The sequence below is a fragment of the Lagopus leucura genome, unplaced genomic scaffold (genome assembly GCF_019238085.1).
Source record: "Lagopus leucura isolate 7727_CA_CO unplaced genomic scaffold, USGS_WTPT01 Super-Scaffold_100022, whole genome shotgun sequence".
Taxonomy (NCBI): Eukaryota; Metazoa; Chordata; class Aves; order Galliformes; family Phasianidae; genus Lagopus; species Lagopus leucura.
This window is the reverse complement of record NW_024962275.1, coordinates 2,272,013-2,299,399: the sequence shown is the minus strand read 5'-3', so window position 1 is coordinate 2,299,399 and position 27,387 is coordinate 2,272,013. Positions and strand designations below refer to the sequence as shown.

General features: G+C 46.8%; 1 protein-coding gene and 1 long non-coding RNA gene across 3 annotated transcripts; one reads left to right on the top strand and one right to left on the bottom strand.

Moving 5' to 3' along the window:
• The first annotated feature begins 4,618 nt into the window (after positions 1–4,618).
• On the top strand, positions 4,619–24,402 carry UBAC1 (UBA domain containing 1). 2 transcript variants are annotated; one of them, XM_042878897.1, is made up of 10 exons: positions 4,619–4,799; positions 10,263–10,383; positions 11,780–11,853; positions 13,083–13,190; positions 13,680–13,797; positions 14,488–14,596; positions 15,891–16,122; positions 16,817–16,903; positions 17,043–17,181; positions 19,381–24,402. In XM_042878897.1, exons 1-10 carry the CDS (start codon positions 4,662–4,664, stop codon positions 19,494–19,496), a joined length of 1,242 nt encoding a protein of 413 aa, XP_042734831.1. In that variant the 5' UTR covers positions 4,619–4,661; the 3' UTR covers positions 19,497–24,402. The 2 variants fall into 2 exon arrangements, with proteins under 2 accessions (XP_042734831.1, XP_042734832.1); XM_042878898.1 differs by having other exon boundaries at positions 4,620–4,799; positions 13,695–13,797.
• On the bottom strand, positions 24,375–27,387 carry LOC122184169. Its single transcript, XR_006180498.1, has 2 exons — positions 27,208–27,387; positions 24,375–25,797 (listed from the first exon to the last, which is right to left on the bottom strand). It is a non-coding gene; the product is annotated as an uncharacterized LOC122184169 (long non-coding RNA).

Here is a 27,387-nt window from a genome sequence, read left to right as displayed (position 1 = left end):
TGGGGATGGGGATGGGGCTCTCCCCATCACTGTCTGCATGCAGAGGGATGTGGTGATGGAGAGCTGAGCTGCGTTGGCAGCGCTCGGCAGCAACCGTCGCAGGAGGTGGGGGAGGCACAGAGGGATTAAAGCTATTTAAAACACAGCCAGGTGTGCAAACAAGTTTATTCTATTGTAGCAGCGAGCGCATGAATCACGGGCGCTGCAGAAAGGTTACGGCGTTATTTAGGGCTGCCGGGGAGATGTGACATTTGGTGAATGCCTTTGCTGAGGATGTTCCCTCCGTGGATTCTGTGAATATCCATTGGGACCTCAGAAAGCCACTGCCCTGCAGCCCCATCCTGCTCCCAGCACCCGGCACCCAGCGGGGCTTTGGCATTTCAGTGCAGCAGCTGCCTGACAGCTGTTGGCTGTTGGCAATAGGAACACTGGAGCGGGGCGAAGCGCTGCTCCCCTCGCAGCCCGGCGTCCCACGGCTCCTTCCTGCCCTCACACTGCAGCTGATGAGCGGCACAGCAGAGCACAGCTGCTGGTTTTCCCCTTTTCCCCACTGACGGTGCTGGAAGTGGTGCAGGAGAGGTGGCACTGAGATTGCTTTCTCCCAGCTGTTCATCATCAGCATCGGAGCTGCCCCGAGCGGATCAGACCCAGCACAGCTGCAGGGAGCAGAGGAAAGCCCATGGGCAGGGCGGTGGGACTGCATCCAGGATGAACCCTAGCTCCAAAGCAGCAGCATCTCCTGGGGCCCGAGGCTGAGGAGTTTGGGAGGTCTCATGGAAGCGGCGCGTTGCAGGAAGGAAACAGTTATCGATGAAGAACGTCGTCCTCTCACTTCCCAGGCTGTTAGAGAGAGAAAGGACAGAGTGGAAGAGTTTTACACCTTGGCAAAACAGTGCTCAGGAAGGAAATGAGCAGCCAGGGCTTGTAATTGAGATGGATGAAAAGGCGTCCGGCTTCCCCCAAAGCGATTCAGGCAACGTACTTGAGGAGAATATGAAGTGCGCCGCTCTCTTAAGATCGCCACGCTGCAGCTAAATTATTAATGATGAGGAATGATTTCATATTTAATCTAAAGACTATTAATTACACTGCAGAAGAGCAACACACCATCCTGAGAGCCCCTTCTCACCAGCTGAATAATTCAGCGCTGCCCCATATTTTACCTCCATGTCGAGGCGGGCAGCGACACGTTCCCATGCAGTGCGGAGGTGTTCAGGGCTGGAGGGGGCAGCCTATGGGGATAAGGATGACAAGGACAGATGTCAGCCCCCCATGAAGGCAGTAGGGCTGTGGGGCTGGGGGGGGGAGGCTGCCATGGGGCTGAATGGGCCGGGGTGCAGCTGCTCCCACGCCCAGCACAGCTCCGCTCTGTGCAGATGCAGAAGACAGATGTTTATTTGTCCAGGATTATTTGCTGATCACTGTTACGGTGATCCAAGATGATCATTAAAAAGGGCAATGGGCTGTTTAATAATAATGCTCAGAGCACGCAGCGTGCCTCGCATTATGAGGATGTTTAAGCACAAGCCCAATTAAGTCCCTTGCATCCCTGCAGAATTACCCCAGTTGTGCAAACTATTAGCCAAACTCCAGGCTCCTTGCACTTGAAGGCAATCCTGGAGGCTGGCACTCTGCTAGAGACCCATTTCTACCCTGAAGCTAAATTAAAATCCTATTGCGCTGGTGCTGCTAATATTTCCTGCTCTTGTTTCCAACAATTAAATTGTGACATCCTGCCAAAGCCTGCGAGGAGCCCAGGAAAGGATCTCCACGAGCTGCAAAGAAGCCACAGCCTGCCTCTCTGCCCCCAGGTAACTGGTGGAGGGAAACAGAGGGAAGTAAAAGGTTGTTTAAGGAGGAGATGAGTGTTTGGTCACGGCTTAAAAGTTGGTGCTTAGAAATTCCATGAATTTTAAAATAAAGACATTGTGAGATTTGAACTTTCTTCTGAACGCTCGCAAGCAGCGGTGCCTAATACCTTCCCTGGCCATTAAGGAGCTGAGCTGGAGAGCAGCAAGCACTAAGCACCACGCTGATAGAGCAGTTACACACAGTAATAGAATTGTGTTTGGAGAGGCTGCAAAGGCAGGTATGGAGACCATACATAAACAAGGCCATTACCAGCCAGAGTAAGCGGTGATAGAATTTCATGAATATCCCCACAAAAAGCTTTGTATATTTATAACAACCCACAGAGTCGTTTGGAGCTCAGTCAGGGGCCTTTCGGAGTGATTCGGGAGGTAAATTGCGCAGCAGGGCTGTGCTGCCCTGCCCCAGGTATGGGAGACGTGGGCTGCTGCCATGGGGCAGTGCTGGGACAGGGCACGGGGGATGGAAGCTGCTATGGGGCAGCCTTGGGGGCGCCCAAAAGGAACGATTGCTCCTCTGTCTGCCCATTGAAGTGGCTGAGGGGTGACAGACCGGCATTTCCACGTCTCAGGAAAAGAATATCCAGGATTCATCGGCCTCAAAGCGCCAGGATGGGGCTTGGAATCCACACACCAGCCCTCCTCGGCGTATTTATTGCTTCGATTCAAACAAATAGCTGCTTCAAACTCAGAAAAACTTCTTGCTGCAAGTTTTGCAAAACCCGAGCACGCGTGATAGCAGGCATGTAGCTCAAAGACGAGCCTAATAAAATGCTAATTGCAATTCATAAATTATATTGGGATGCCTGGGACTGTCGAAGATCCTGGATGAAGTGTAGTGTTCAATTTATCCTGCACACGTTGCCGACAGTGCTGCCAGCCTCCTTCTTGTCCCCCTGTGTTGTTTTGTCATCTCTGTACTATCACCAATTCATCACAAAGGCAACTGAACTCTCCGATGTCCACCCACTGGGTGACTTTGTCTGCGCTACTCTATGACTCCTAAATTAAATTGTCAAAACACATTACTGAGAAAAATATTGCGAAGGGAAAGTTCTTTACCCTTTTATCCCATCTTAGGAGAGAATCAGTTTGACTTGAAGAAAACGTCGGCTTCATTATCCCTCCTGCTATCATATTTCTTCACTCAGCGGCGGCAGAAGAGAGTCAATAGGGAAGACTTGGATGACATGATGTAGCATCCCACAGGAGTTGTCTCAATAAATTCTGAGAGTGCCCAGAAATGCTGCTGGGGGGTACAGAGGGGGAGGGCAGGGAAGAAGAAGGGATAATTTTTACTCTCTTTATTCCTCCCACTCTCAGACAACTTAGAAGAGATTACGGACCTGGTGGAGATTTCTCTGCTCCTCCTGCACCCACCGGTCGGGGTGCAGCTCCTTGGGGTCCCTCCATCAGCAGACATCTGCCCAAGAGGGGCTGAGCCCAGGGCACGTGGAGGAGTCCTCACGCATGGGATCCCCCCAGAGGGCTGCCAGCATGGGGGAGCAGCTCCAAAACCGCTCCAATTCGCACCACAGGAGAAGCCAGGCAGCACGGCCGGCTCCATATGGCTCCTGCAGGGCTGGCGTCCTGCTCAGTGCTGTGGGAGAGTCTGATGCTCGATGCGATCCCATAAAATCGTTCATCTGCAGACATAAAACAAAGGAAGCCATTCCTCCAAGGTAGAGACATGTTAGTTGCCACCTTTTCCCATTCACACGCTGGTCTTTTTGGGGCATAAAGTACCAGTCATAGGAAGCAAGTAACGCATTGTGCGCTCATTCTTTTGGCTTTAGACAACATGAACATAATAAATATATACTGTTTATTTATTCTACCGCGGTGCGGGCGCAGGAGGCAATGCCCACGTTTAAATGGGACATTTTTAAACGCTCACATTTCCTCGGCCGTTATGCATTAGCCATCAGTACTCAAATTGCCTCGTATTTGCAATTTTATGGCTACATTTCATCAAGCACACGGGAGCTGCATTCAAAGCGTGAGAATAAAGCACTCCACTCGCGTTAGGCTCTGATGCAGGCGGTGGCTGCCCAGCAGAAATCTCTTTTTTCTTTTTTCTTTCTTTTTGTTTTTTTCTGCAGCAGTTTCAATTCCATCTGCAAATCCGAGCTCAGGGTTGAACTCAACCTGCGTGGAAATCAGTGCTGGAACGCGTCCCGACAGCTCCCAGCAGCGCCGGGGTCACCGGGTCGGTGTTCAGCCTCGCACCCAACCCGACCTTCAGCCCCTCTGTCGCATCCCAGGCCCTTCAGCCGCTCCCCACAGCGCTGCGCTCCGGCCCATCACAGCTCGGGGCTGCGCTCCCCCCGCCCGGGCTTCTCCTCAGTGCCGCGCCCGCACGGGGCGCCCTCAGGCTGCGGCCGCCCGGCGCCACCTGCCGACGGAACGCGGAACCGCGCTCGACGCTGCCGGCAGGGGGCGGCATTGCGGGCGGACTGCGGCTCCCGGCTTGCAGCGCGGCGGGAGATGCGGGGGAGGGGGGGGGGAGGGCGCCTCGGCTCTTTCAGCCCCGCCCCCCGGCTCGGCTTTCACTTCCGCCGCCGAAAACTCCAACTCCCAGCAGGCACCGCGCCGCCGCGCCCTTCCGCTTCCGGCCGCCCGGTGCGCCCTCGTCCCCTCAGCGCAGCGCCGGGCCCAGCGGTGCCGGCGGCGCGGGTTCATCGCGGCTCCTCCGGGGCTCCCGGGGTCACCTTCATGGGCCGGCGGTAGCGCTGCGGGGCCCGGGGCCGTGCTGAGGCGTCGGCGGGGCGGGGAGGAGCGGGACCGGCGGCGATGTTCGTGCAGGAGGAGAAGATCTTCGCGGGGAAGGTGCTGCGGCTGCAGGTGTGCACCATGGAGGGCGCCGAGTGGCTGGAGGAGGTACCCGAGGACACCACGGTGGAGAAGCTGAAGGAGCGCTGTCTGAAGCACGTAAGGAGCTGCCCGCCGCCTCGGGCCGAAATCGTTGCGAAAATCACGGCCTGGGAGCGGCGGGCGGAGCCCGAGCCGTGCGGGGTTACGGGAACGGCCCGGAGGGACGGCGAGAAACGGCAAACGGAGTGAAAAGCGGCTGCTGGGGGAGCGCCGAGTGACAGCGGAGCCCGTTTTGTCTGTTGGCGTTGGGGAACGAGCAGAAAACGCGGAGCGGTGGGGGAGATTTTCCCCTTTTGGAAGAAGCGCCCGCAGCCGCCGCGCTGTGTGTGAGCCTTTGGGCACCGCGGGCTCTGTGGCATCCTTTGCTCGCAGCGGTGCGGCCCTCATGGATGTACCGAAGGGGAGATGGGTGCTGGCTGCCTGCGAGAGAAAATGATTAAAATGCGCTGGCGGCCCGTAAAAGTTGGGCTGGGAAATGCGCGGTTACCCCATTCCCATTTATGTCTATGGGTGTTAAAGGTGAAAGCGAATGGTTACAAAACTGCGGGGCTGAATTTCGAATGCGGTGTGAAGCTGTTGCTGATGCCGACGTCGGCTCTGCCTGCCTGGAATCGGCAGCAGGTCGGGCTGTTTGGGTCACAAACTGCAGCTGGGAGTCGGGCAGCTGTTGGCTTGGAAAGCAAAGGGTCTCCGGACGAGCAGTTTGTATCGATTGCTTTTAGTGGCTTTTGCCTTTGAAGTGTTACAGACACGTTAAGAAATGCTTTTAGTAAAGCAAAGTACCGGCGTGAGAAGCTGTGACAAGCAGCAGTCTGAGCGCTGTGTGAAGGCTGGGAGCTGGCTGCCAGTGTGGCCCGCAGCCCTGTTGCCCTCTGCTTTGTGCCTTCTGGTTGGTTGCTTCCAGCTAGAAGCCTTGGAATCTACAGCTCACAGCGCACGCTGTTCCTCTAGAGCCTTGGTCTTTGTGCTTCTTCATTTGGGGATGAGAACGGCTGCAAATGGGTTTGTTTTATTTGTGGGAGGTGTGATCCTTTCTGAGGCAAAGTGAAGATGCTGTGCTCCCCACGTTGTGACATTCCTGAAGGAAGTGCTCCTGTATTGTCCCCGTTCAGTGCAGCTGAAGGATTAGACAAAGACGTAGGGTGGGGTAATGATTACATGCATATGTGCAGAGCTGAAAAGCCTTTAATTATCAGGAAACATAATTGAATAGATGCTTCCATTGCAGTGCGAGTCAGAGTGGAAGACAATTGATAACTTGGCAAGATGTTTGATTTCATTCTCCTGGCTGCTTTGTGCTAATGGTTTGGATTTGCATAACCATTATGGATAATATATAGTTTTATGGAGGGGATAAATAGAAATGGAAAAATCATGACTCCTGATCGTGGGTGCATTGCGATGAATCTTGATGGCACCTTGAGGTAATTTATGCAGCCATCTCTCCTCAGATGCTGATTAGTGTATTCTCTGAAGTCCTTGAAACCATTCTTTCAGGAGGTGAAGGGAGGCAATTCCATTAGAATGCCTAGTTTGGGGTTAGGAAGGTGGGTGCTGTCCCTCTAGCATTTCAGTGCTTACTGCTCTCTCTAGTGTCACTTGTGATGCGCTTTTTTCTCTCATAACTGATGAAAGGGTTGGGTGATATTTTTTTTGCTGTATCTGTTGCCCTGTAACAATGTAGTGGTGGTCCTATGCCAGGAAACTGCTGCCTTCAGCAACGCTGTCTAGTCTGTGAGTAAACACCTGGCAGGGTTGTTTTCTTTCCTAGTTATTTCTGTATGCAGATTTCACAACCAAAGTGTTCTCATGGAGCAGTGCCTTTCCTCCGTGCCAGGCTGAGGTCGCTGTGCAGTGCAGCTGGCAGGATCGAGCCCCGCGCTCCCCTGTGGCTTCCTTAAAAATCCACTGTTTGTTTCAGAGCCAGAACTGAGAAAGCTCAGTATAACCACGGCAGCCCAAGCGCAACTTCCGTAGGTGTTTTCATGATCTGTGATTCGTGTGCCCAAAGCTGACACTTCAAGCTCTGCTTTGGCTGAAGGTGCCGTGGGAAGTCCTGGTTCTAACACTTCAGTTGGAGGAGAACTGTAAGAACTGCTCCTTGCTGAGGCTTGGTAGCATTTCTGGTAGAAATTGTGGCCGTGCACTTGAGATGCACCAATGCGATCTGTGTGAGCTTTTAATGCTCCTGTGCTTCTGTCCTTCTTTCTCTTAAGCTGCCTCAATGGTTTTCGTGTTGGTTTTAAGGTGTGTTAAAGGTTGTCCTAGGAACAGAGGTGTGAGGTGCTAACTGTCAGAGCACAGGGATATGGGAGGTTCCTGACCCTCTGTATGCTTTGCATACTTGGAGGGTTGCTGATTTTTAAGCCACCCAAGCTTAGTAATAAGGAGTGGCAGAACTGTGCTCTTTTTTTTTTTTTTAAAGCATCATAAATAAATAAAAATCTAAAAATAAGTAACGAGCTTTGTGGTCTATCAGGATTCCAAGCTCTGCAAATGGCATTCAGCGTTCATCACCAGGGCTTGTAAGTCCAGCAGTTGCTCAAGCATCTGCAAAAATAGGTTTCTCACCTGTGCTGTAGAACAGCCTGCCGTGAATTCCTGTGTTAAAAGGACATGCAAATATTTATGCTGGAAGCAAAATCATGAGACAACAGATCCTCTCCTTAGGGTCCTTCTTTATGAAAAGATGCAGGGCAGCTCATCTTCCAGCATGCTGCACCTCTGCGTGGTGCCACAACCACCTCCCTCTGAGCAGGGAATTCTCTTGCTGTGGGTCTGCAGCGCTCTGCTCTCTGGGCAGGATGCAGTTTTCAGCCTGTGATACAAGAATGCTGGCTGTTGTCAGGTGTTCCCAGGAAGCAGGGCTGTGCAGCCAGGTCTGATCAGCCCAGCTGCCCATTCCAGGTGGTTTGCTGAGAGCTCACACAGGTGCTGCTGTGAAGATGGCCTTCCTGTTTCCAGGGCGTGTTAAAATAGGCCAAGATGTGCTGGGTATTTCACAGAGCATTCCCTCTCATAGAGGTGCTGTTTTCGTTTGCCTTACTGTTCTACACGGTTGTCAAGCAGTGATCAAAGAAATGGGGAATAAGAACAGATGATTGCAGGACTTTTGTTTTAAAACAGCTCTATTGTGAATTCATAGGGTTTAAGTGAGTCTAGTCTTTCACTTACACGTTGATGTCATTAGTAAGTGTTGTGATTGCATGCACACTGTATGCACAGCTTGGTGTGCCAGGTAGGAAGCAGCTGTTAGGTACATCCTTTGCTCCCCCTGTGTTGGTGCTTCCCAGCTCCCAGTTCTTCCTTTCTGGGCTCTGACTCTAAGGATCTGTAAAAATAGTATTTTGAGCTTGTTTGGAGACCTGTCCAACTGATGTATTCCTAAGTATAACTTATCAGATCAATTAGAGGAGCTACTCCCTGTTACTTCTAAGCTTTAATGCGTTGTTTGGCTTTTGTTCAGCAGTTAATATGCTGAAGGATTGGTAAGCAGCTGCTGCTATGCAAAGCAGGACTCTAACGTTCTCACCTTAATCCTGCCGAGACATCAGAGCAGCACGGAAGTTCAGGTGAGGAACTGAAGGTCTGTGTTGAGAACAAGTGTAACCTTTGGGGAGAAAAGGCAAGGAACGAACAAGTTCTCCAGCAGCTGAAATCAGCAGAAAAAGTGACAGTGGATCCAAAGGGATTCCTCTGAAGGGAGCTGCATTGTGACCAAATGCTACGTTTGAAGCAAAGCACTGATGTCTGTGGGGCTTCTGGAAATGGCTTCCTTACCTGAAGGGTGGGGATGTTGTTCTACACGGGGTAGAAGTGGCTCAATAGAGATGTGTTCTGAAAGAGGAGTCATCGAGAGCTGTTTTCTGTGAGCAGAGCAGGCCAGGTCAGAATTAAGTGTCCTATTTTGTGGTGAGAGCAGCAGCATCCATTTCAGGGTTCTGGTAGGTGGTTATTTTTAATTCTGCCTTTCTGGAATTGCATCCATTATGCTTTGTTTTTTTCACCCAAACAAATTAGAAGTCTCTAGATGCACTGATGTAATGTTCTTGAAATCTCTCGCTGTGGATCTGCAGCCACTCCAGTGTGAAGATGAGTCAATTCAAGTTCTGCATGCGTTTTTCTTAATTTTCTGTTGCAGCACTAAAATACCAGGAGATTTAAACCATTCAGTAAGGCTGGGGCACAAATGCTGGGGGATTCGTGCTTGATTACATAAACAGCATGGCATTTCAGCTTGTAGTTTTCTTAGGGGATCAAAATGGTCCCTTGCATTGTTGGTGGGATATGTGGGTCCATCAGGCTCTTTGTCCCAGCAAAACTCCTCAGCTGTAGGCAGAATGTGTGTTTGGTACTGGGGAACAGTTCTCTATATTCGAGTTTCTGTGCCTAGAAAAAGGAGAACTTGTTGTGCCTACATGCACAAATATTCCTCATGCTCCTTAGTGTAGCTCTAAAACAAATCTCTGATGATGCTCGTATTGTGAGCTTTTGGGGGTTCAAACTGGAGTTTTTGGTGAATAAACACAACATATGATTTAGAAATGTAATAGAAAGTAGAGCACAGTGTTAATACGTGGAGATTAGCACATGCTGATTATTTATAGTGGGGAAGAAAAGTTGTGAAACTGACTTCAGTGCTTTCAGCAAGAAGCCCAGACAGGGCTCCAGCATCAAGGCTTTGGCTTCAATCCGCAGACTGCTGCCTCCTTCCCAATTTAAGGTCAGGCACTCCAAACTCACTGCTGCCAGTTGCTTGTTTGGTCTGACAGTGTGTGTAAATAACAATTACTGGATGAAGCAGAGTCTCTCTGTTCTGACACAAGCTACAAATGAGAAGTGTGCTGCATTATTGCAGTCCCCTCTCTGCACAAACACTGGCAGTGAATTTCCCCTCCAGCTTCACGACGCAACTTGTTACTCTCAGCTTCTCACTGTGAGCGAGTGACCTTTGTGACCTGCTGCAGAGCTGACACTGCAGCTCCATCCTCGCTGTACTCACAGTCTCCATGGGCTGAGCGTAGGACCAGGCACTCTGAGTTTGGATTGTGATGGGGATGCACCGTTCTGCAGCAGTCTCCCATCTGCTCGTGTAGACAGGCTGTGTGTGCCCTTGGAGGGCCTGTGTGGAATGAATGGGATGTAACATCAGGTCTTTGAAACTGACAGTTGTAAGTTCTGTGGAGTGTCATCATCAGTTAGAACTTAAACATAGCTATTGATTTAACAGCATTGAGGAAGGAAAGCTAGAATCCTACCTTAGCTGGTTATTCTTCCCGGCCAGGAGCTTGGATGTGCAGGCAGAAACCAACCCCATTACTGCACAGCTCAACCCTCAGTTTCTTTAATAATACATTATGTTCACATGTACACCCCTGGTGTGTTGTGCCATTACTGAAGCTATTGGGAAGTAGGAAATGGTGGCACGGGTTGCAGGTGGAGAATCTTAAGTGTGAAGTGCAGTGATTCACGCAATAGGTTTATTTCTTTCTTCTGATCTTCAGTATTTGTCTTCTGCAGTGTGTGCCTGGGAGCTTGGAGGATCCGAAAACTGTGACACATCATAAGTTGATACATGCTACTTCTGAGAAGGTGCTAACAGACACAAAAACAGTGCTGGAGGAGAACATTCAAGACAGAGGTAAGGTTGTCCTTTTAATCTCACCAGCCTGGAAACGAGAAACTGAGTTCTAATTTGTGACTTTTCATGAGCAGCACTCTTTTGACATGGGAAACTAACAAGGTGGCAAAAATGAAGAGACTTTTTCTCCACTTCATGAGAATACACAGTGAATGGTTTTCGTTCCTTAACTCCTTTTAAGAGTCACACAGGATATAAAGAGTGTTCATTAAGTCAAAACGTTAAATTATTTTTCTCTCCCATAAAGTAATGTCTTAAACCCTCAAGGCAGCAGTTATCCTTCACATTGACCCAAAAACGGCCTGAGCATTTCAAGAAAAGCAGCCTGAAACCTTTGGGGCTTTTCTTGAGGTCTGCAGGTCAAGTGGAATGTTGTTTGCTGAAGTGCATCTGAGCATCGCGGTTTACATCCCATTCAGTCCTCTCCAAGTGTAGCTCAGAACTCCCCACACTGCAGCACTGCTGACTGCAATAGAGTATGTGAGCATGTGTGAACTTTACAGATGTCAGGGATTAACGTGAAACAGAAGAATGCCTAAAGATGAGAGCTGTCAGGATAGCTGGAGTCACTTTTTACTGGACAGCTTAAACTGATGGTCCCTTGTGGAGACAAAAGGCAGGGGTCCAGAAAGTATGAGAAGCAGGACTGCTGTAAAATGGGCTACTGCCTGAACCAGAAACTGCAGGAGTAGTGTTCCTGTTTGCTATGATCATCAGCAATTTTGTCTTTCTCTTCCAAGGGAGTGTCACCCTTAGAGCAGGGCAGGAGCTGAGAGCTGCCATCTTAGGCAGGGCACAGCTTTATTTTGCTGATTGGTGATGTATTGTTTCTAGGTGAGGCACCAGCTCCTACAGACCTTTGAATTGCAGTTTGTGGCCACTAAGCAGTATTAAGCTGTCATGCGAATGCTTCTTTACCCCTCCTTCCCCTGCAATGTGCTCTACCTTTAAGTGCCTGGCTGCTGTCAGGGAGGCAGGATGGCAGCCAACAGCTGACTGCCACTGGCTGACTCCACTTGCTGCTGGGCAGGGCAGCCAAAAGTCAGCGTGTGAATCTTTTCACGCTCTTGTCAGCTGGATAAGTGAGGGTTAACAGCCTGCACCAGCTGCTGTTCTTGGCTGCTCTGTGCCAACAAAACTTGTTGCACAAAGCATGATTTGTTTGCTTTTTACCCTCTTAATGTGATAGACTGAAAACTGCGTGTCAGGCTCTGTCTGGCTGAAGGACTGCAGATGCTGCACTGGGCTGTTCTGGGCTCTGAGCTGAGAACCTCTGTGGTAATAACTGAGATGCTACAACAGTGGAATTAATAGAAAAGTCATCTCTAGGAAAACTTGAGTTCATGACTTCTCTTGCAAGAGCTGTTTTACATCATCAGTATCGTTCTCTTTGTAGATGTCTTGCTCTTAATAAAGAAGCGTGCGCCGCCTCCGCTCCCCAAAATGGCAGATGTGTCTGCAGAGGAGAAAGTGAGTTTGAAAAGATTCCTTGACTTGTCCAATTTGATTAACTGCTTTATTAATGAGCTACAGAAATACTGTCACGGTGTATTATTTGTGTAGGGACAAATACACCCAGTTAAACTGTAAATACTTCATCCTCCCTACAAACTTTGAAGAATTATTTTACTTTTTTTTTTTAACTTGGATTGTGAGAACACGTGCCGTGGAGTAAGGCATGCAGATGCACTCTGTGCAAGTGGTGTAGATTTCATCTTCAAAAAATATATATATATTTAGTGACTGTATAGCAAGTGCTTTACTGCATGTCTTTTGAAAACTTTATAGAAATCCATTAATTTGCTTGAGGCTGTGTTCTGTCTTCAGTAATGTCTGGCTTATCATCCCCTAACAAGGTCTGGAGTGTTGTCCCCATGCTATTCTTGTTTGTTTGTTTTCTTTTCCTCAGAATGTAGTTTTTAATGAGGGTCAGTGATGTGCAGGATGACGTTCAGACACGAGTGGTGCTGCAGTGGGTGTTACTGTGTGAACACTTGGAGCAATGCTTGTGCCTAACGCTGTGAATTCCTGGGTCTGTCTGCCTTCTTGCACAGCTTTGTTTTTTCTTGCTTCCTGTAGGTATTGGTGTATGTCTCTATCTCCGTTATGGTCTTGCTGTGCAGAATGTCACCATAAGAGCCTAAGATATAAGACTGTGAAATGTTTATGTTTGTACCCCTGCTATGTTTTGTCCTGGACTATTAGCATGTACTAAATGTCAGAGGCACCGTATATCTCTGCATGATACTTGCAAGCAATAAAGCACTTCCAGTGTGAAGCAGTTAAGTGTTAGTCTGTTCACAGTATTGATACAGCTCTTGGCAAGCCCTGGATTTGAAGAGAGTGCTCTGAGCAGATAGTATAGAGTATGGTCCTGGGAATTGAGGCCCTCCAAGTTCTCTCCATGTTTGGCACATCACTTTTCCTCTTTATGCTGGAATTTCCCCACGTTTAAATAACAGAAATAGATACGAGGACTGAAAGTGGGGCAACCCAGCAGGTCCTGTTTTGCTCTATAATTGCAAAGTGATGTTAGTGCTGTTAATCCATTGTATTGCTAGGCTGCTGTTTCTTAGTTGCAAGTTACAGAGCACTGCTTGATGCCTTGGTAAAGAATATGAAACTGCTCTCAGCAATGCTGTGTTCTTTGTTCTGTGGATAATGGGTTATGAAACCTGACCGTGTTTCCCGTCCTTCAGAGGAAACAAGAGCAGAAAGCTCCTGATAAGGATGCTATTCTCAAAGCAACTGCAAATCTGCCCTCTCGCAATGTAGATCGCACTGTGGCCCAGCACAACATGAGGGATGTAAGTATTGGACTTGACTTCAACTCACACGCTGATATCCAAGTAGACTTTTATCTTATAATCTCTTCTCTTCCATATGAATGTGGTTAGGCTTTCTCTGTGGGAGAAATTGAAGTGTGTACAGTGTATACGAAAGTAGATAGCACAGTCTGCGTGTAAACCCTAAGTTATTTAGTGATTATGAAACGCTGCACTAAATTATGACTTAAAATGTTTTATTTCTCCCTGGGAAAGCCTCAGTATGCTTCTGAAGATCTGGCAAATGTGCAATTCAATCTTAAATAGTTCACGTTTTCACAAAGTTTTCTCTGCTGTGGCTTTGAAGAGACATCAGTCATAAATCTTGAACTTCAGTAGTCGACTGCTGTCTGCAATACTTCCAGCTGTGTCTTCAACAGCGTGGGGGCTACTTTTTCTCTTCTGATATTAACAGCTTCTCTATTAATATTTAGTGATGTCTGGTAGCCTCCTATCTAAATGTTTTGACAGTTTCCTTTTTTGCAGTTCCAGACAGAGCTCCGGAAGATCTTAGTTTCTCTCATTGAAGTTGCACAGAAATTGCTAGCACTGAATCCAGATGCAGTTGAACTATTTAAGAAGGCAAACGGTATGAACATATCTTTACAGTTACTAGTTCAATCCCAGGAACTTGTTTTCTTACACAGCAGAAGAGTAGACTTGCAGGATTAAGTCCAAACTTCAGTGTAGCAGCAGAGCTGCTAATGACTTTGCGGCAGAGATTTCAACTTGTGGTGTAGGTTTATCAAACTGGGCGATTTATGAGGTCCCTTTGGGATAGATAAGAAGTTCAATTTAAAAACAAAATCATCAGCAGTGGAATGACTGGAGGACTTTGCAAGAGTTGGTAAAGAACAGTTGGAAATGCACGAGGAAACAGTAAAATGGGGAGAAATTGGAGCTGTTGATTCAGTCTGTGGGGAAAAACCCTTGAGATCTGCTAGGACCGGGTCCAAATTGCTTTCTGGATTATTGATAAACTTCAGTGAATTTCCCATGTACTTAATTATGTGGACATGTAGTCATATGAGAGTTTGCTGTCTGTTGTTTGAGACCTTGAATGTATCTGGAATAAGTCTTTGTCCTGGAAGAATTTGTCTGAGCCTGATCAAGCTGAGTACAGCACATTAAATGATGAGATAGCAAATTCTGGCCGGAAACAAAAGCAGGGATGGAAGAGAAGAATGGGGTTTGAACTTAACACATGCCATTCCATTGAGAAAGGGTTTTATTTTAGCTTGAAGTTAGTCTCAACATTGTTCTGTTTGTGTATGTGTAGCCATGCTGGATGAGGATGAGGAAGACAGAGTGGATGAGATAGCTCTGCGGCAACTTACAGAAATGGGGTTTCCAGAGAGCAGAGCTGTCAAAGCCCTTCGATTAAATCAGTAAGTGTACTTGGCATGCTGCCTGTAAATCACTTGGTATGGTTTAAAAAAAAAAACAAAACCTTTTTTTAGGGAAATCTCCTTATGTGGGTCACCTAGAACTAGCAAAAAGCATTGGCTCAAGGAAGAGTGCTGCCTCGGGCAACCTGCAGGTGCAGCTGTCAGAGGAAAGGAGAAGCTATGTTGTATTTGCTCTGGAGAGAAGTCAGTCTGCAGATCCCAAGGCTGACAAGCTCTCTCTGTTTCCAAGTATTAAACTCACATCTTCTGCTCTAAAATTTTACAGAGGGGGAAAAAAAAGCAAGCTAAGCCCTTCCAGACTGGTTTGTCAACTGTAACAAAATACTTTATGCTGATCTTTTAAATAAAGCATTCCAAGAATATTACAAAGCCCAGATAACAACTGTAGAGAAATAGGAGGTAATATAGTTCTTGTGCCATAATAAGAAAGAGTCGTGCTGCCTCACTTCTGAGATGGGTTTCTTAGGTTATTCACTAAAATGTCTAATGATATCAAATCCAAATAATAGTCCTTCTTTTTCAGTAGCTCTCCTTTGGTCTTCGAAGGACTTTCTCCCTCAATATCCTCCATCTTTCATGTTGTAACTGAAAAGCCAGATAGGCAAGGGCTTCCCTTTCCTTTTTAAGAACATCCAATTACCGTGTGGTCAAATGAAATTGCACGTTCAGTTGCTCTGTTATCTTTGCTTCCTATGAATTCATTGGGAAGGCATGTGCTGGATCTCTCCCATGATCTCTTAGCTTGAGCTCTTGCAGTCAATTGCCTGTGTTAAATTTTGTTCTTGCTCAGGGTGAATGGTGCATGTGTAATGTTTGTCCCACTCTTTCTTCCACTGTTAACGGCGTTCCTTTATCACTAGATGTCTGAGATCTCCCTAGGATGCAACAGAATAGCTTCTCTCAGAGATGTGGTTCCATTGGGAACATGCTTTGTAGTTTTGTCAGCAGTTGTTGATAGTCAGTGTGTGTTTGTTGTGAAATAGAGCTGCTGATGTGGAGAACAAGATGCCTCCCCATGAAGTGGCCTTTAAAACCTGAGTTACAACTGTCCTGGTTGGACTTCACCCCTCTGTCATCCTGGCTTTAGAGATTGTTGTGCAGCCTCAAGTGCATGGAGTATTAAGGTGCTTCAAAATTTGCTCCAATACTTTGTATGACTACGCAGATAATAATTAATCAGCTAGACAAGGTACCACGGGAAGCAAAAATATGTGTGCAGTGCTGCTGTGTGTCTGGAGCGTTCCTCATCCCTTTGTTTTGATTTTCTTTTCAGTATGTCAGTGACACAGGCCATGGAGTGGTTGATAGAACACGCAGATGACCCTGCAGTGGATGCTCCGCTGCCAGGTCAGACGCCTTCCGAAGCTGCAGCTGAAGCTGGTGCATCCTCTGCTGAAGCAACTGCAGGTCCAAGTTCAGAAGCAGATGGGGAAGAAGCCAAAGATGAGCTGACTGAAATATTTAAGAAGATACGAAGGAAAAGAGAGTTTCGTCCAGACCCACGGGTGTGTGCTGCTTGCCTCGCTGCTCCTTCATTCTGCATCCGCTGCAGAAGTTGTCCTTTACTGATAACGTCATGTTAGCTGAAAGGAGAAGGCGTGCTGTTATCGCACTGTGAGCTCACCAGGAGGTGCTCTTTAGAATCCACCACTGGGCTTTCATAAATAGGTGTTTTTTGTGATTTAAGTCAAAAGCTGCAAATACTGCATTGAATGACCCAGGCACAATTTCTAAGTGATGAAGCATTCTTATAGCATTATCTGGGTACACTTGTCAAAATATACAATTCATACTAACAACATAATAAAGCCAGGAAGTGAAATGAAATCCAGTGAATAAAGCTACAAGTTGGCAGAGTCTTGGAGCTTCTGGAGCTCAATCTCTCAGTGAGACATCAGCAAAAGCTTTGTGATGTGAGAGAAGTTTAAAAATATTTCAGTCTTGCTCTTTCCCACACCAGGTGCCTGCTCTTTGCCTTGTGTCCATCTTTCATTACTGAATAGGAACTGTCTTCAGTCTTGCTTCCCATAATAAAGACACTTTTGATGTACAGTATTTGAAAACCTTGTAGCAAAGTTTACATAGTGGTCTGCAAATGGAAACAATTGAGTTTTTACCCCACAAAAAGCTCCCATGCAGAAAGTGAAGCATTTGGTTGTTCTCGTTTGTTTTAAACATTAATCCATGCAAATCTTACAGGCTGTCATTGCCCTAATGGAGATGGGATTTGATGAAAAAGAAGTGGTGGATGCACTCAGAGTAAACAACAACCAGCAAAACGCAGCCGTGAGTACAGTGTCATTTCTTTTCCTTGCTGCTGTCGTAGTCTGTGCAGCTGGTTGTTCTCACTGTAGAATTGGTTGATGTTGTTACTGGGGTGAAGTGATCAATCATGAAATCTGTTGTGCCTGATGATTTCTTTCAGTGTGAATGGCTGCTGGGAGACAGAAAGCCTTCTCCAGAGGATTTAGATAAGGGAATTGACACGAACAGCCCTCTCTTCCAAGCCATCTTAGAAAACCCAGTGGTACAGTTAGGGTTAACCAACCCTAAAACTCTACTAGGTAAGTCCTGATTGGGTTCCCGCTAAATATATTCCATCTCTGCAGTTCCTAGCAAATAAGAACAGAGGCAGGATGATGACAACACATACCATGAAATGAGTGCAGCTCTGTACCTTTTTTCTGACTACTGGCAGCTCATTTCATTTTGCAGCTCAGCTATAACCTGAACTGAGCTTGGGATGTCCCAGAAACGATGCTAATTTCTTAGACTACTGATTTACCCTTGCTGAACTCAGAACTTTAATAGCTGCTGCTTTTGTGGTTTTAGGAGAGCTTTAGTGTGCTCTCTTTGGCCATGGAGAATGAAAAAAAAAAAAAGGAATGTCTGTTTAGAACCCTGATGACTTCACAGGAAAAACAAGGCTGTCTCCTGCTGTACAGCTTGCTGTGTTTTGTGCTCTGATCATTGAAGTGGAAGATAACTAGTGTAACCAAACAAGAAGTCAGTGCTAAGGCTTTGCCTATCACAACTCAGATAGTGCTTGTGAAAATATATTTTCCTCTTCTTGAGTATCAGCTCTGTGAGAAAGTCTGTGTTCTTGCTCAAAAATGCTGTGAGCACAGCAAGTACTCAACTGATAAAATCAATGGTGAAATGCAGATCTCTTGTGCATTGGCCTCTCTGGTGCTGGAGGGCAATGCAGAAGACTGGCAGCAATTGTGTTGTATATATAAAATTTTGCATTTAGTGTTTGGCTTCAAACTTTATTCAAAACTCTGCTTTGAAATAAGGGGTGTTTACATGGCTTTTTCAGGAGAGCTTTTTAAGATGCTGCTTTAAACGTAATTGGGAATGTTTGCAAGACTTTAAATAATTCAAGAGCAGAACCTTCCCTTCCCACTCTCATTTCTGAGCAAATGGTCTCCTTATTTCCAAAGACGGTTCCCCACTGCAGCTCAGAATATAAATAGAAGATGAAATGTCATTATATGTGCTTGGAAAGCTTGGATGAACATCAGAATATATTTGCAATGATACATAAGCAAATTGCTTACGCCGCAGATTTTAACAATAAATGTTTGTGTTTAATTAGATACCTAAGGAATGTTGAGAAATGTTTAGTTTTAAGCTCTTGAGTCCGTGTAAAAGAAGACACTTGAAGTGGTGAAAGGTGAGATCTGTACATTATTCTGGGCTTTGCAGCAAGCTTGCAGCGTGACCTTGAGCAAGGTGTTAATGATGAGCCTTCAGAGGTGCTGGGTGCTTATGGCTCCCACTAAGGTCACTCAGAGCTTTGTACACTAATGCTCCTGGAAAGGTTCAGGCTGGCACCCTGATGCTGGACTGCCAGACTCTTCTAGCACTGACCTTTTGGTGACTTCTGAATAGGTCAGATATGCAGCTGCTTTTTTTCTGTTCTGTAATGACTGCTCCGAATGCCCACTAGCCTGGCACAGTATCTGTCAAAAAGGTTATAAATCATTCATTCTTTTGCCAAATTTGTAACTTAGCTCTTGCACTAAATGTCTAGTTCCTCCAAAATAAAGAGAAAAGTGGAAACCGTCATGTAAAAAATAAAAGTAAACCAAACTAACTCAGTGTGAAGACAAAATAAAAAAAAAAGTGCTGCCCAAATGTCCTCATTCTAAGATGGACATTCAGAACCCAATTACGTGCTGTGTTCCCTGCTACTGCTGCCAGCGTGGATGTAAGCAGAGGAATCCTTTCCAGCCCTCTGTGAATACGGTGCTGGAGGCTGCTTGGCCTCCTCAGTATCAGTGGCTAGAAGAAGCCACTGTGCCAACCCAGAAGAGCCCTATTCCTAAGGAGGGACTGAGGCACCTCTGTTTGTCCTGGGGTATGTCAATCTGAAGAGCTTTGTTACACTGAGTGCAAAACTGCTCTGTAAAGGAAAAGTTCTGTCTGTAGACTTTTGCAAAGATTTGGCTCTTCAAACCCATGTCACTGAGGTTATGTAAGATGGACTGTAATCCAGACTGAGTATTTAATCGGCCTCTGCCTGTGGTAAATTTAATACTGAGCAGTGAGGAAAGAGTAACAGCATGTAGCACCCAGTGTGGAGATGCAGGAGAACAAATGGTAACCGTGTGATGGATTCTCACCGTTTCCAGGGGCTGCTTGCCCGCTGCCTTGGATAAGCTGTAAGTGTTTCTGACTTTCTTGTTGCTGAAGCATCCCAAACCTGCAGCGCGTGCTGCTGAAAGACCAGTAACGTGCTGGTTTCCTTCTCTTGGCAGCCTTTGAAGATATGCTTGAAAACCCCTTGAACAGCACTCAGTGGATGAACGATCCAGAAACTGGGCCTGTCATGCTGCAGATCTCTCGAATCTTCCAGACGCTGAATCGCACGTAGAGGGGAATGCCAGACCACTGTGCCACTTCCTGCTGTCCCTTGTGTCACCTTCTCAATGGGGAGGGTGCATGGATTGTTTGGGGAGGGGGGGGGATGCTGTCTGAGTAGGGGTCTCACGTGAGAGCTTATGTAGTTATGGCCAACTGAAGTTAATTGCCTTGTGAATTTAGTGTTAGTGGAAGAGGTTTGAAGACTTGTCTATGTTTTCAGGTGTTAGGTTAAAAATAAAGTGTATCAAAAAATAGGAAAAGGTTTTGTGAAAACAATTAAGAATATGCTTGTCAGAAAGAAATATGATATTGCTTGTTAAAAAAAGGCCTGTGACAGTAGTTTTCTAGCCAGTTTTACTAGCATCTGGCTAGCGTTTACAAAAGGTCACTGACCACTAGCATAGGATATGAATCATCTCCATGCAGTATTAATTTATGGCTATATCAAATGACAAAATGCTTTTAAAAATTGATTCTTAGGAAATATTTTTTAAAAGTCCAAATATTGGGAGTGCAAGCACAGTTCTGTCCAGACTTGTTCGTCTTGCATAATGATTCAAACAGAATAATTCATAGATGGAATTCGTCTAATAAATAGCATTACTTTTTCCTATTTATTTCCTGCATTAGTGTTCCTCCAGCCCAATGGTAGTTACACTTCTCTGAGGTTGTCAGCTATGTTAAAGATGCAGCATCTCTTTGATGGCAGAACTTGTTACACCGACACTTGGATTCTCCAGTAGGCTGCAGATCATAAGGTTATCCTATGCCATATCTTAGTGCAAGGGGGGTATTTTCATGTGGGTTTTATTTCCATTTTGTGTGCACGGTTTTGCAAAGGGCAACTTGTGCTGTTGACTGTTTCAAACTGTTAACAAAAAAAGCAACTCATTTGCATGGATTTCCCTTGAATGGTGATCTGCAAAGAAGCAGAAACACTTTGGGTTTTGTATTATTTTTTAACATACTTAAAAGCACGCTCAAAATTAATTACTTTGGCATAGAAGTGGTTGTCCTCAACGCTTTCTCTTTGGAAATATCAAGAAAGTCAGGCCATGTCTTTCTTAGTTTTGTTGGAAGAGTGGAGATTTCAGACAGGTGCCTTGAGCTTTTAAGAAAAGAACTCACTGGTGAATATTGAGCCCATTTCTCGTGGTTGGGCCATGCAGGCTTTTGTTTGCAAGGTAGTGAAACGCAGCTGACGTCTCACAATCCCTGCTGCAGTTGTGTTGTGTAGCCTTTTTCTTTTTGAAAGGTGTCTGTCAAATAGATCCCAGATGGCTCTGCCAAGTTCCTTTCTAAGTGTATGTTTTTGTTTTAAGAAGGAAAATGCTACAAGATGCAACCTGAAACCCTATGACAAGTTTTGGCCTGAACTTGGCACCTCGTCTGTGCTATTGTGCAGCGGAGGCACTGAAGTTGCCAATTTCTCATAATTAAGATGAAGGGTGGGGAAACAAAACAGCATGAGATTTTATCTTCACTTAGTATCCCAGGATTTTTTTTTTTTTTAATTTGTTATCTGTAGTTTCATGTTAAGTTTTATGGTTTGCGACTGCTGAAATATTTACTTTTGTGTTTAGAAATGCCAGGGTTTATAGAGGCGTTTGTTCAGGTTGGTTGTTCCAACACCCAGCTGCTCCTGGGGCTGCCTGCTGCCACTGCCAAGGCACTGTGGGTGATGAATTTGAGCAGGCTCTCTGGTGTTCGTGTGGTTGAAGCTGAATGCTGTCCGACCTCCTTCACAGGAGCAGAGTGGCTCCTCCTAAGCGTGAAGATTCTGCTACTCGTGCATTTCTGCAGAGTGCAGCACTGCCAGGATCTGCTGCTGAGCTTGTTCTCTGTGTCAGTTTGGTAGGAGTGGTAAAAGTTATCAGAGTTGCCTCCCTTGGTATGCCAGAACAGAGTCAGAGCCATTGCTGGCTTATAAGGAAGAAAGTATGAGTAAAACAAGGAATGCACGTGTAATAGGTGAGGGTAAGGATGCCAGGGTTCAACAACATCACCTGGTGCTGTAGCAGCAGTTAGAAACTCTGTGGATAAAGGAATACTGCATCTTTAAAATGCGTGAAGGCTTGAGAATATGTGGTTGTTTCTGGCTTTGCCTATTTCAGAGCTCAAAGCTTGTGCAGCTGAAATGTTGGAGGGGTTAAGGTTCCAGTGGCCAGTCTCTGAAAGAGGCCAGGACTTAGGAGGTGTGAGGTTTGCAGCAAGGCTTAAGAGTTGAACTAAAGGAAGCCAAAACTGCCCTTAAGGTTGAACAAACCCTTTGAGGAGCTAATCAAGACACCAGCGTTGTTCTGTGGGTATGAATTGGCAGCAGGCTTGAGGAGCTGTGTGTCCCTGTGACAACTGGGTGTATTGCTGCTTGATGAGTTACCAGTGGGAGGATGGCTGCAAGTTCGTTATGCTTGTAGAAGCATTGATTTGTCCCAGTTTTTACAAAATCTGCAAAAATCTTGATCACTGCTTGTTAGTCAGAACGTGTGGAGGCAGATCTCCAGGCCAGAGGAGTCTCTGTATTAAGAGTGCTTCCTGGGCACAAACCTGCCTGTTCTGTGGCTAAAGGATAAGAGGCTGATGGATCTGCTCTGTAAGCGAGAGGTCCCTAAGCATATTGGAATAGAAGTTTTTGTTCTAATAAATAAGTTAATTTCGTGAAGAATTACTCGTGGGAGTAAGGATTTACAGGTTCAGGTCCCGTGCTTGCATCTCTGGTGTTCACGTTGTAACTAGTAAAGATATGCCATGTGTAAGTGTCACATAACAGCCAAAGGAACGATTGGAAGCCTGTGAAATCAAGGAGAAATAAGGAAATGGAACGGTAGGTGGTTCCTGCAATGCAGTGTCTGTTCCTTGCGACTCTCCTAGCTCTTTCCCCTATCCATTGATCAAGACAATCTTCTGCCTTTTGATATTACACGACTCTTGAAAGCTAGCTATTTATTTAAATAGATATAATTTATAATTTTGTCATCAAAACACTGATATTGTTAATAGAAATGTATTGTGTGGAAGTTTGTTCTCAGGGCTTCGTGTTTATCCTCGATGGGGGTGCACTTAAAGGGATGTACTTGGAAAAAATGCCAGTGGCCACTTTGCAGCTTGGACCTTGGTCAGTTGTGATCTGTGAGCCTGAGATAGCATAATGCTCCTGTAAACCTCTAGGAACAGTCCAAAGAAAATGCCATTCTTTTCTCAGTGTGAGCAGTGGCATGAGTCTTCCTTTAAGATTGCTGCATCACTGTATGGAAATGGCCACACCAGATCATCCTTGCACGGTTTGCTGATCTTTACCACCATTTCAAGGACACCTCTGTTCTCCGTGCAGCTGGAGAATAAACTTGTGCTGTTTCCAAAGCAGTCATCACTGCATTCCTGCTCTTCTGGGAAAGTGCAAGGTTCGCTCCTGCAAGAGCTGTGAAAGCTGCTGCTAATTGCTGCTTTGGGCTGCTCCCGGCCTGTCCCACACGTGTCCCAGAACCTTGACCCCCATTTCTCTCCTCCCTCTCCTGGAACCAACTTGTCTTTTGAAAACTGATGTTCATATCCAAGACGTTTGGGTGGTGATAGGAATCCTTTGTACTTGAGACTGTTAGGTTTTGGACATTGTGATTCACGCACTGAGGACCTCGAATATATTTTGCAAGTTGTTTGAATAAGCATTGCACCAAAGGAATGTATTGTAACACTGTCAGCAAGCGTTGCCTGTAGGGGAGATAAGGAGGTTCCCAGTGACTTCAGCAGCAATTTTCTTGAAGTACAGTGAGCGTTTCCAAAGCTTTCCCCCATTTTTCTACTTGCAGTAAGTAGCGTTTTTATTAACTGGCAGAATAGCAGCACTTGGAGCTGGATCTTTCCATCCAGTTGTAAGTCATCCTGCTTTAAGGCATGAGCAGACCACTGACTGTGTCCTCTCCTTTGGGACAATTGGTTTGCTGTCAGAATTAGGACAGTCGGTGAGCTTGGCCAGGATGGCAGCCCCAGTGCTGCAGAGGAAGGAGCAAGCAGTGCACATCGTGCCTGTGTGAATGTGTTCTCATGGCAGTCGTTCCCACCTGCATCCTGATAACGAAAGGGGGTTTGAAGGGCCTTTTTTCCTAGATTTAAAGATCTTCAATGCAGATCCTGTTTGCAGCATGTGAACTTCAATAAATATACATGCATTAAATGATTTCTGGATTTAGGTGTAGTTTTATATCGTGTTCTGGGGAGAGGGAAGAAATGGAATCATGTTTTAAATGAAGCCTCACAGAACAAAGTGTCTTTGCAGTGGATAACAGAGGCCTGTAGAGATCTTTAACTTGCAGATTTGTATTGTAATTTAACAACCTGTACAAGAATGTGATTTGCCATTCAGCACTTACCACAAAGTAGCACCAGTAAAATTGTATCGCGATTTCACCTGTGTATAAAATCATGAGGTATGGCATATGATAATTTTTATATGAAGCTGACACTGGTGTGTGGCATGCACAGCTGTTTCCAAGATGTAACATTACTTTTATGAAGCTTAACTAGGGCGGACATCGCTGAGCCTGTGGAATTCAGGGTTCATTCTGGCCACACTGATGTTGGTCACTGACTTCTCCCTGCCTGGGGAGCCCGGCTTCGCTCCAACACGGAGCCCTTCAGACAGCAAGGAAGAAGTGCTACTGACTTGTTTTTCTTCTAAACGTTTGCTGTTGTCCACTGAAGTGTTTTCCTAGAGGTTATTGAGGTCTTGAGCTAAGCCAGACCTGTTCAGATTGGAACAGTTACGTACCTTTAGCAGGTGGAGAAGTCATACCCATGAGCAAGACTGGAATGAATGCTGAGTCTTTAAGCCTGCTCACGCATACACACTAAAGACACTGATGTTGTGTGTGCTGTAAATTTATAATATAACTTAAAAATAAAGGTTTTTTGATTTATTACAAGGTGTTCTGAAACATCATTTTTAGGGGTAGCAAACGTTTCTGAACTGTTCGGATACAGTTTTCTCTGTACCTGCAGACTGCTGGAGTTGTTTCTCAGGAAGTAAGGCCCTTTGATAGCTGATCGGTAACCCTGTAACAAAACTTGAGTGGCAAATGGTGATTGAGTTACTGGTTTTGCATCTGGAAACCATCTCTCCATTGCTCAGGACAAAGTTTCACTGGTAGGTTTCACTGTGAGAGCTGTGTGGGGCAGCATTTGGTGCTTCCCTGCGATGGACTGATGCTAAAGAGGAATTTAACTTGAATGTCATCGAAGAAAAGGCTTCCAATTCATCAATCTGCAACAGGGGAACCCTCATGAAGGAAAACAGCTTGAGCAAATAGCAGCTGTCAGTGTAGTGGGATGCAGCACACGGCTAAATGCAAATGCTCCCACTTGTGCCAGTGCTGCTGGCTATCTGGCTCAGCATTGGGAAGCACCTGTGAGCTGTGCCCACTTGTGTGCAGTTGCCATGGAGGCAATTGAGTAAGAGTGTAACTGAGTGAGGTTTTCCTCTGAAGAATAGGTGGGGCTATTAGCATTTTCACACAATGTTCAGAGCAAGGACGAGCATCTGCCAGCAGCCGGTTGGTTTAGCGCATGTTGCAGCCACTAGTGAGGCATTCACAGTAGTTTTCATTGCATCCCGTGGAAGGTGGGGGGTTAGAACACGAGCCATCCAAGTGCTTGTTGCTCTGTGCAGGTTTCTGAATGCAGTGTTATTAATTGCAGGTGTTCTCTTGGTGCCACGTGGCCCAAAGCTGAAATTCCCTTCAATGCACAAATCGACAGGAGGGTGAGGACAGTTCAAAGGGCAGCTGTCCATAACTTCAAATTAAAACAAAAACAAACACTGTGAACAGCCCGTGGTATATCATTAGATAATGGTACTTCAGCACCTGAACAGGTACAGCAGGTCTAGGCAGAAATCCACACCTTAAAGAATGAAGAAGTGCCTGCCATGTCAGCGACAGGACGGCTGGTAATGGCCCGGTGTTTGTCAGTGCTGGAGACGAGCCATGCTCAGCACACAGAAGTGCTGCTGGTGTTCTTCAGCAGTGATGCAGGGAAGGGCTCTCCACTGCCCTGCCCCCCAAGTCACCTCCTGCTGCCATCGGAGCCAAAATCCGTGCTGCAGGAGGTGGGACGGGTAAGTACAGGTTGTGCTCAGCTGTAGGAATTCATCTTTGTTGGTAGCATCTCACTTCAGCATCGCCAACAGAATCAGCATGGTAAGAGGTGTTCCAGTTTCCTCAGTGAGTGGTTCAGCAGAACTGCTCCTGTGTTCTGGCTTTTTCCTTTCACGTATTTTCTCTTCTCCCATGACCAAATGGTTGATAGTAGCACTGATCCTTAAGAAAGAGCAGAACAGTGTGAATAGACATGGCTGCCTCCTCTAACATATCTCTTGTGCTGGGCTCCAGCAGAGCAGAAGAAAGGGCAGATGCTGTCCATGTGAGCTCTGCTGGCCTGGCAGCCCAGCACGAGGGATGTGCAGGATGTGACCCAATCTCTTGTTCTGCCTTGATCTCGCTGTTTTGTGATCTTTCTGTAAGAGGGGAATTGGCCAAAAGAAGCAGCAGAAGCTGCAGAGGATGCAAGACACGCATTTGTGAGCTGAACTGCAGCTTCTGGGATTTGCTCCTGGAAAATGGCTTGGAAAGGACAGGACAGGGCTGTGTGCGTGAACAGGACAGCAGTGGTGGTAAGCTGCCAGGGAGGTGACCTGAGCAGAGCTGCTCGTAGCCCTATCCAGTGTCACCAGGAATCCTGTCCCTTGTGGGGGGAGGAACATCCAGTAACTTGAGCTGTGCTGAACCACATCAGCTGCACCAAAATAACCCTGGAGAGGTGAGCAGCACTCAGACCTGGGCTGTGCGCCGTGTGCAGCTGGTGCCCAGGTGGCAGGACTGGCTGCAGTGGCTCTGAGTGCTTGGCTCAGCCCTGGGGTCCTGCAGCCGGGGCACCCTGCTGGGTTTCCTATGACTTCCATAGGGAAGTTGTAATCCTCAGATGGGTTTTGTGGAACCCAGCCAGCGTGATGCCATCAGGCATTGCACAACGTGCTGGTTGGGCTGGTTGGGTGCGAGGGCCCCGCGGCCGTGCCGACCTCGTGCTCTGCAAGCACAGCTCGGAGCTGTGGGTTGTTTCTGGGTGTGCTTTGCAGGTACCTCCTGAAAATATTCATGGATGAGGTGTAGTGCTTATGCATGATGTGGTTACTTGGCTTTTGTGAGCTGTAGCTTGGGTATAACCCGCACTTAGGTTCAGATGAGCTTCTGTGCCCTCTGAGAAAGGGCCACTCCGCAGGGAATCTGGGCCTGGCAGTCTCACAGCTCCCACACACCCAGGATTTGGCTGAATTACTCAGCTCCTTGTTGCTGTGTGCATAGGAATAGCAGAGCCCATGGTGCCGTGCTGTAGCTGCCAGCTGCATGCCCCAGTGTGCAGCCTCTGCACTCCATCTCCTTGCGTGAAGCCGGGAGGGTTTGGGACATCTCCCTACACCTCTTGGCATTGAGGACTTGATTATTTCTCTGTTCCCTTGCAGTACCTGCAGATGCAGGCTGCCACCCCTCTGTGCAACATGCTAAAGGAAAATTATTGGGGCCCTTCTAAATTCTCCTCACAAGGCCAGCAGGCACTATTTCCGAGCAGCTGGCTCTCCACTGCAGCAAGTCCCTTCTGTCTGTGTTTTCCCCTCTAGACAAGCTCGTTGCCAGGCTGCATGCGATGAATCACGGCCTTCTTTCTCCACTTACCTCGATGCGCAGCAGCGCTCGCCTTCCTCCCATGCTCCCACTCTTGAACACGCACTGAGAAGTGGGGAAAAAAGCAGAAAGCTCCATGAGATCCATGCCCTGTGCCACCCTCCTGCGTCCCTGCCCTGCACAGGCAGCGTTCGTGGCTGCAGGATTCCCAGTGCCATCACTGCCCGAGCC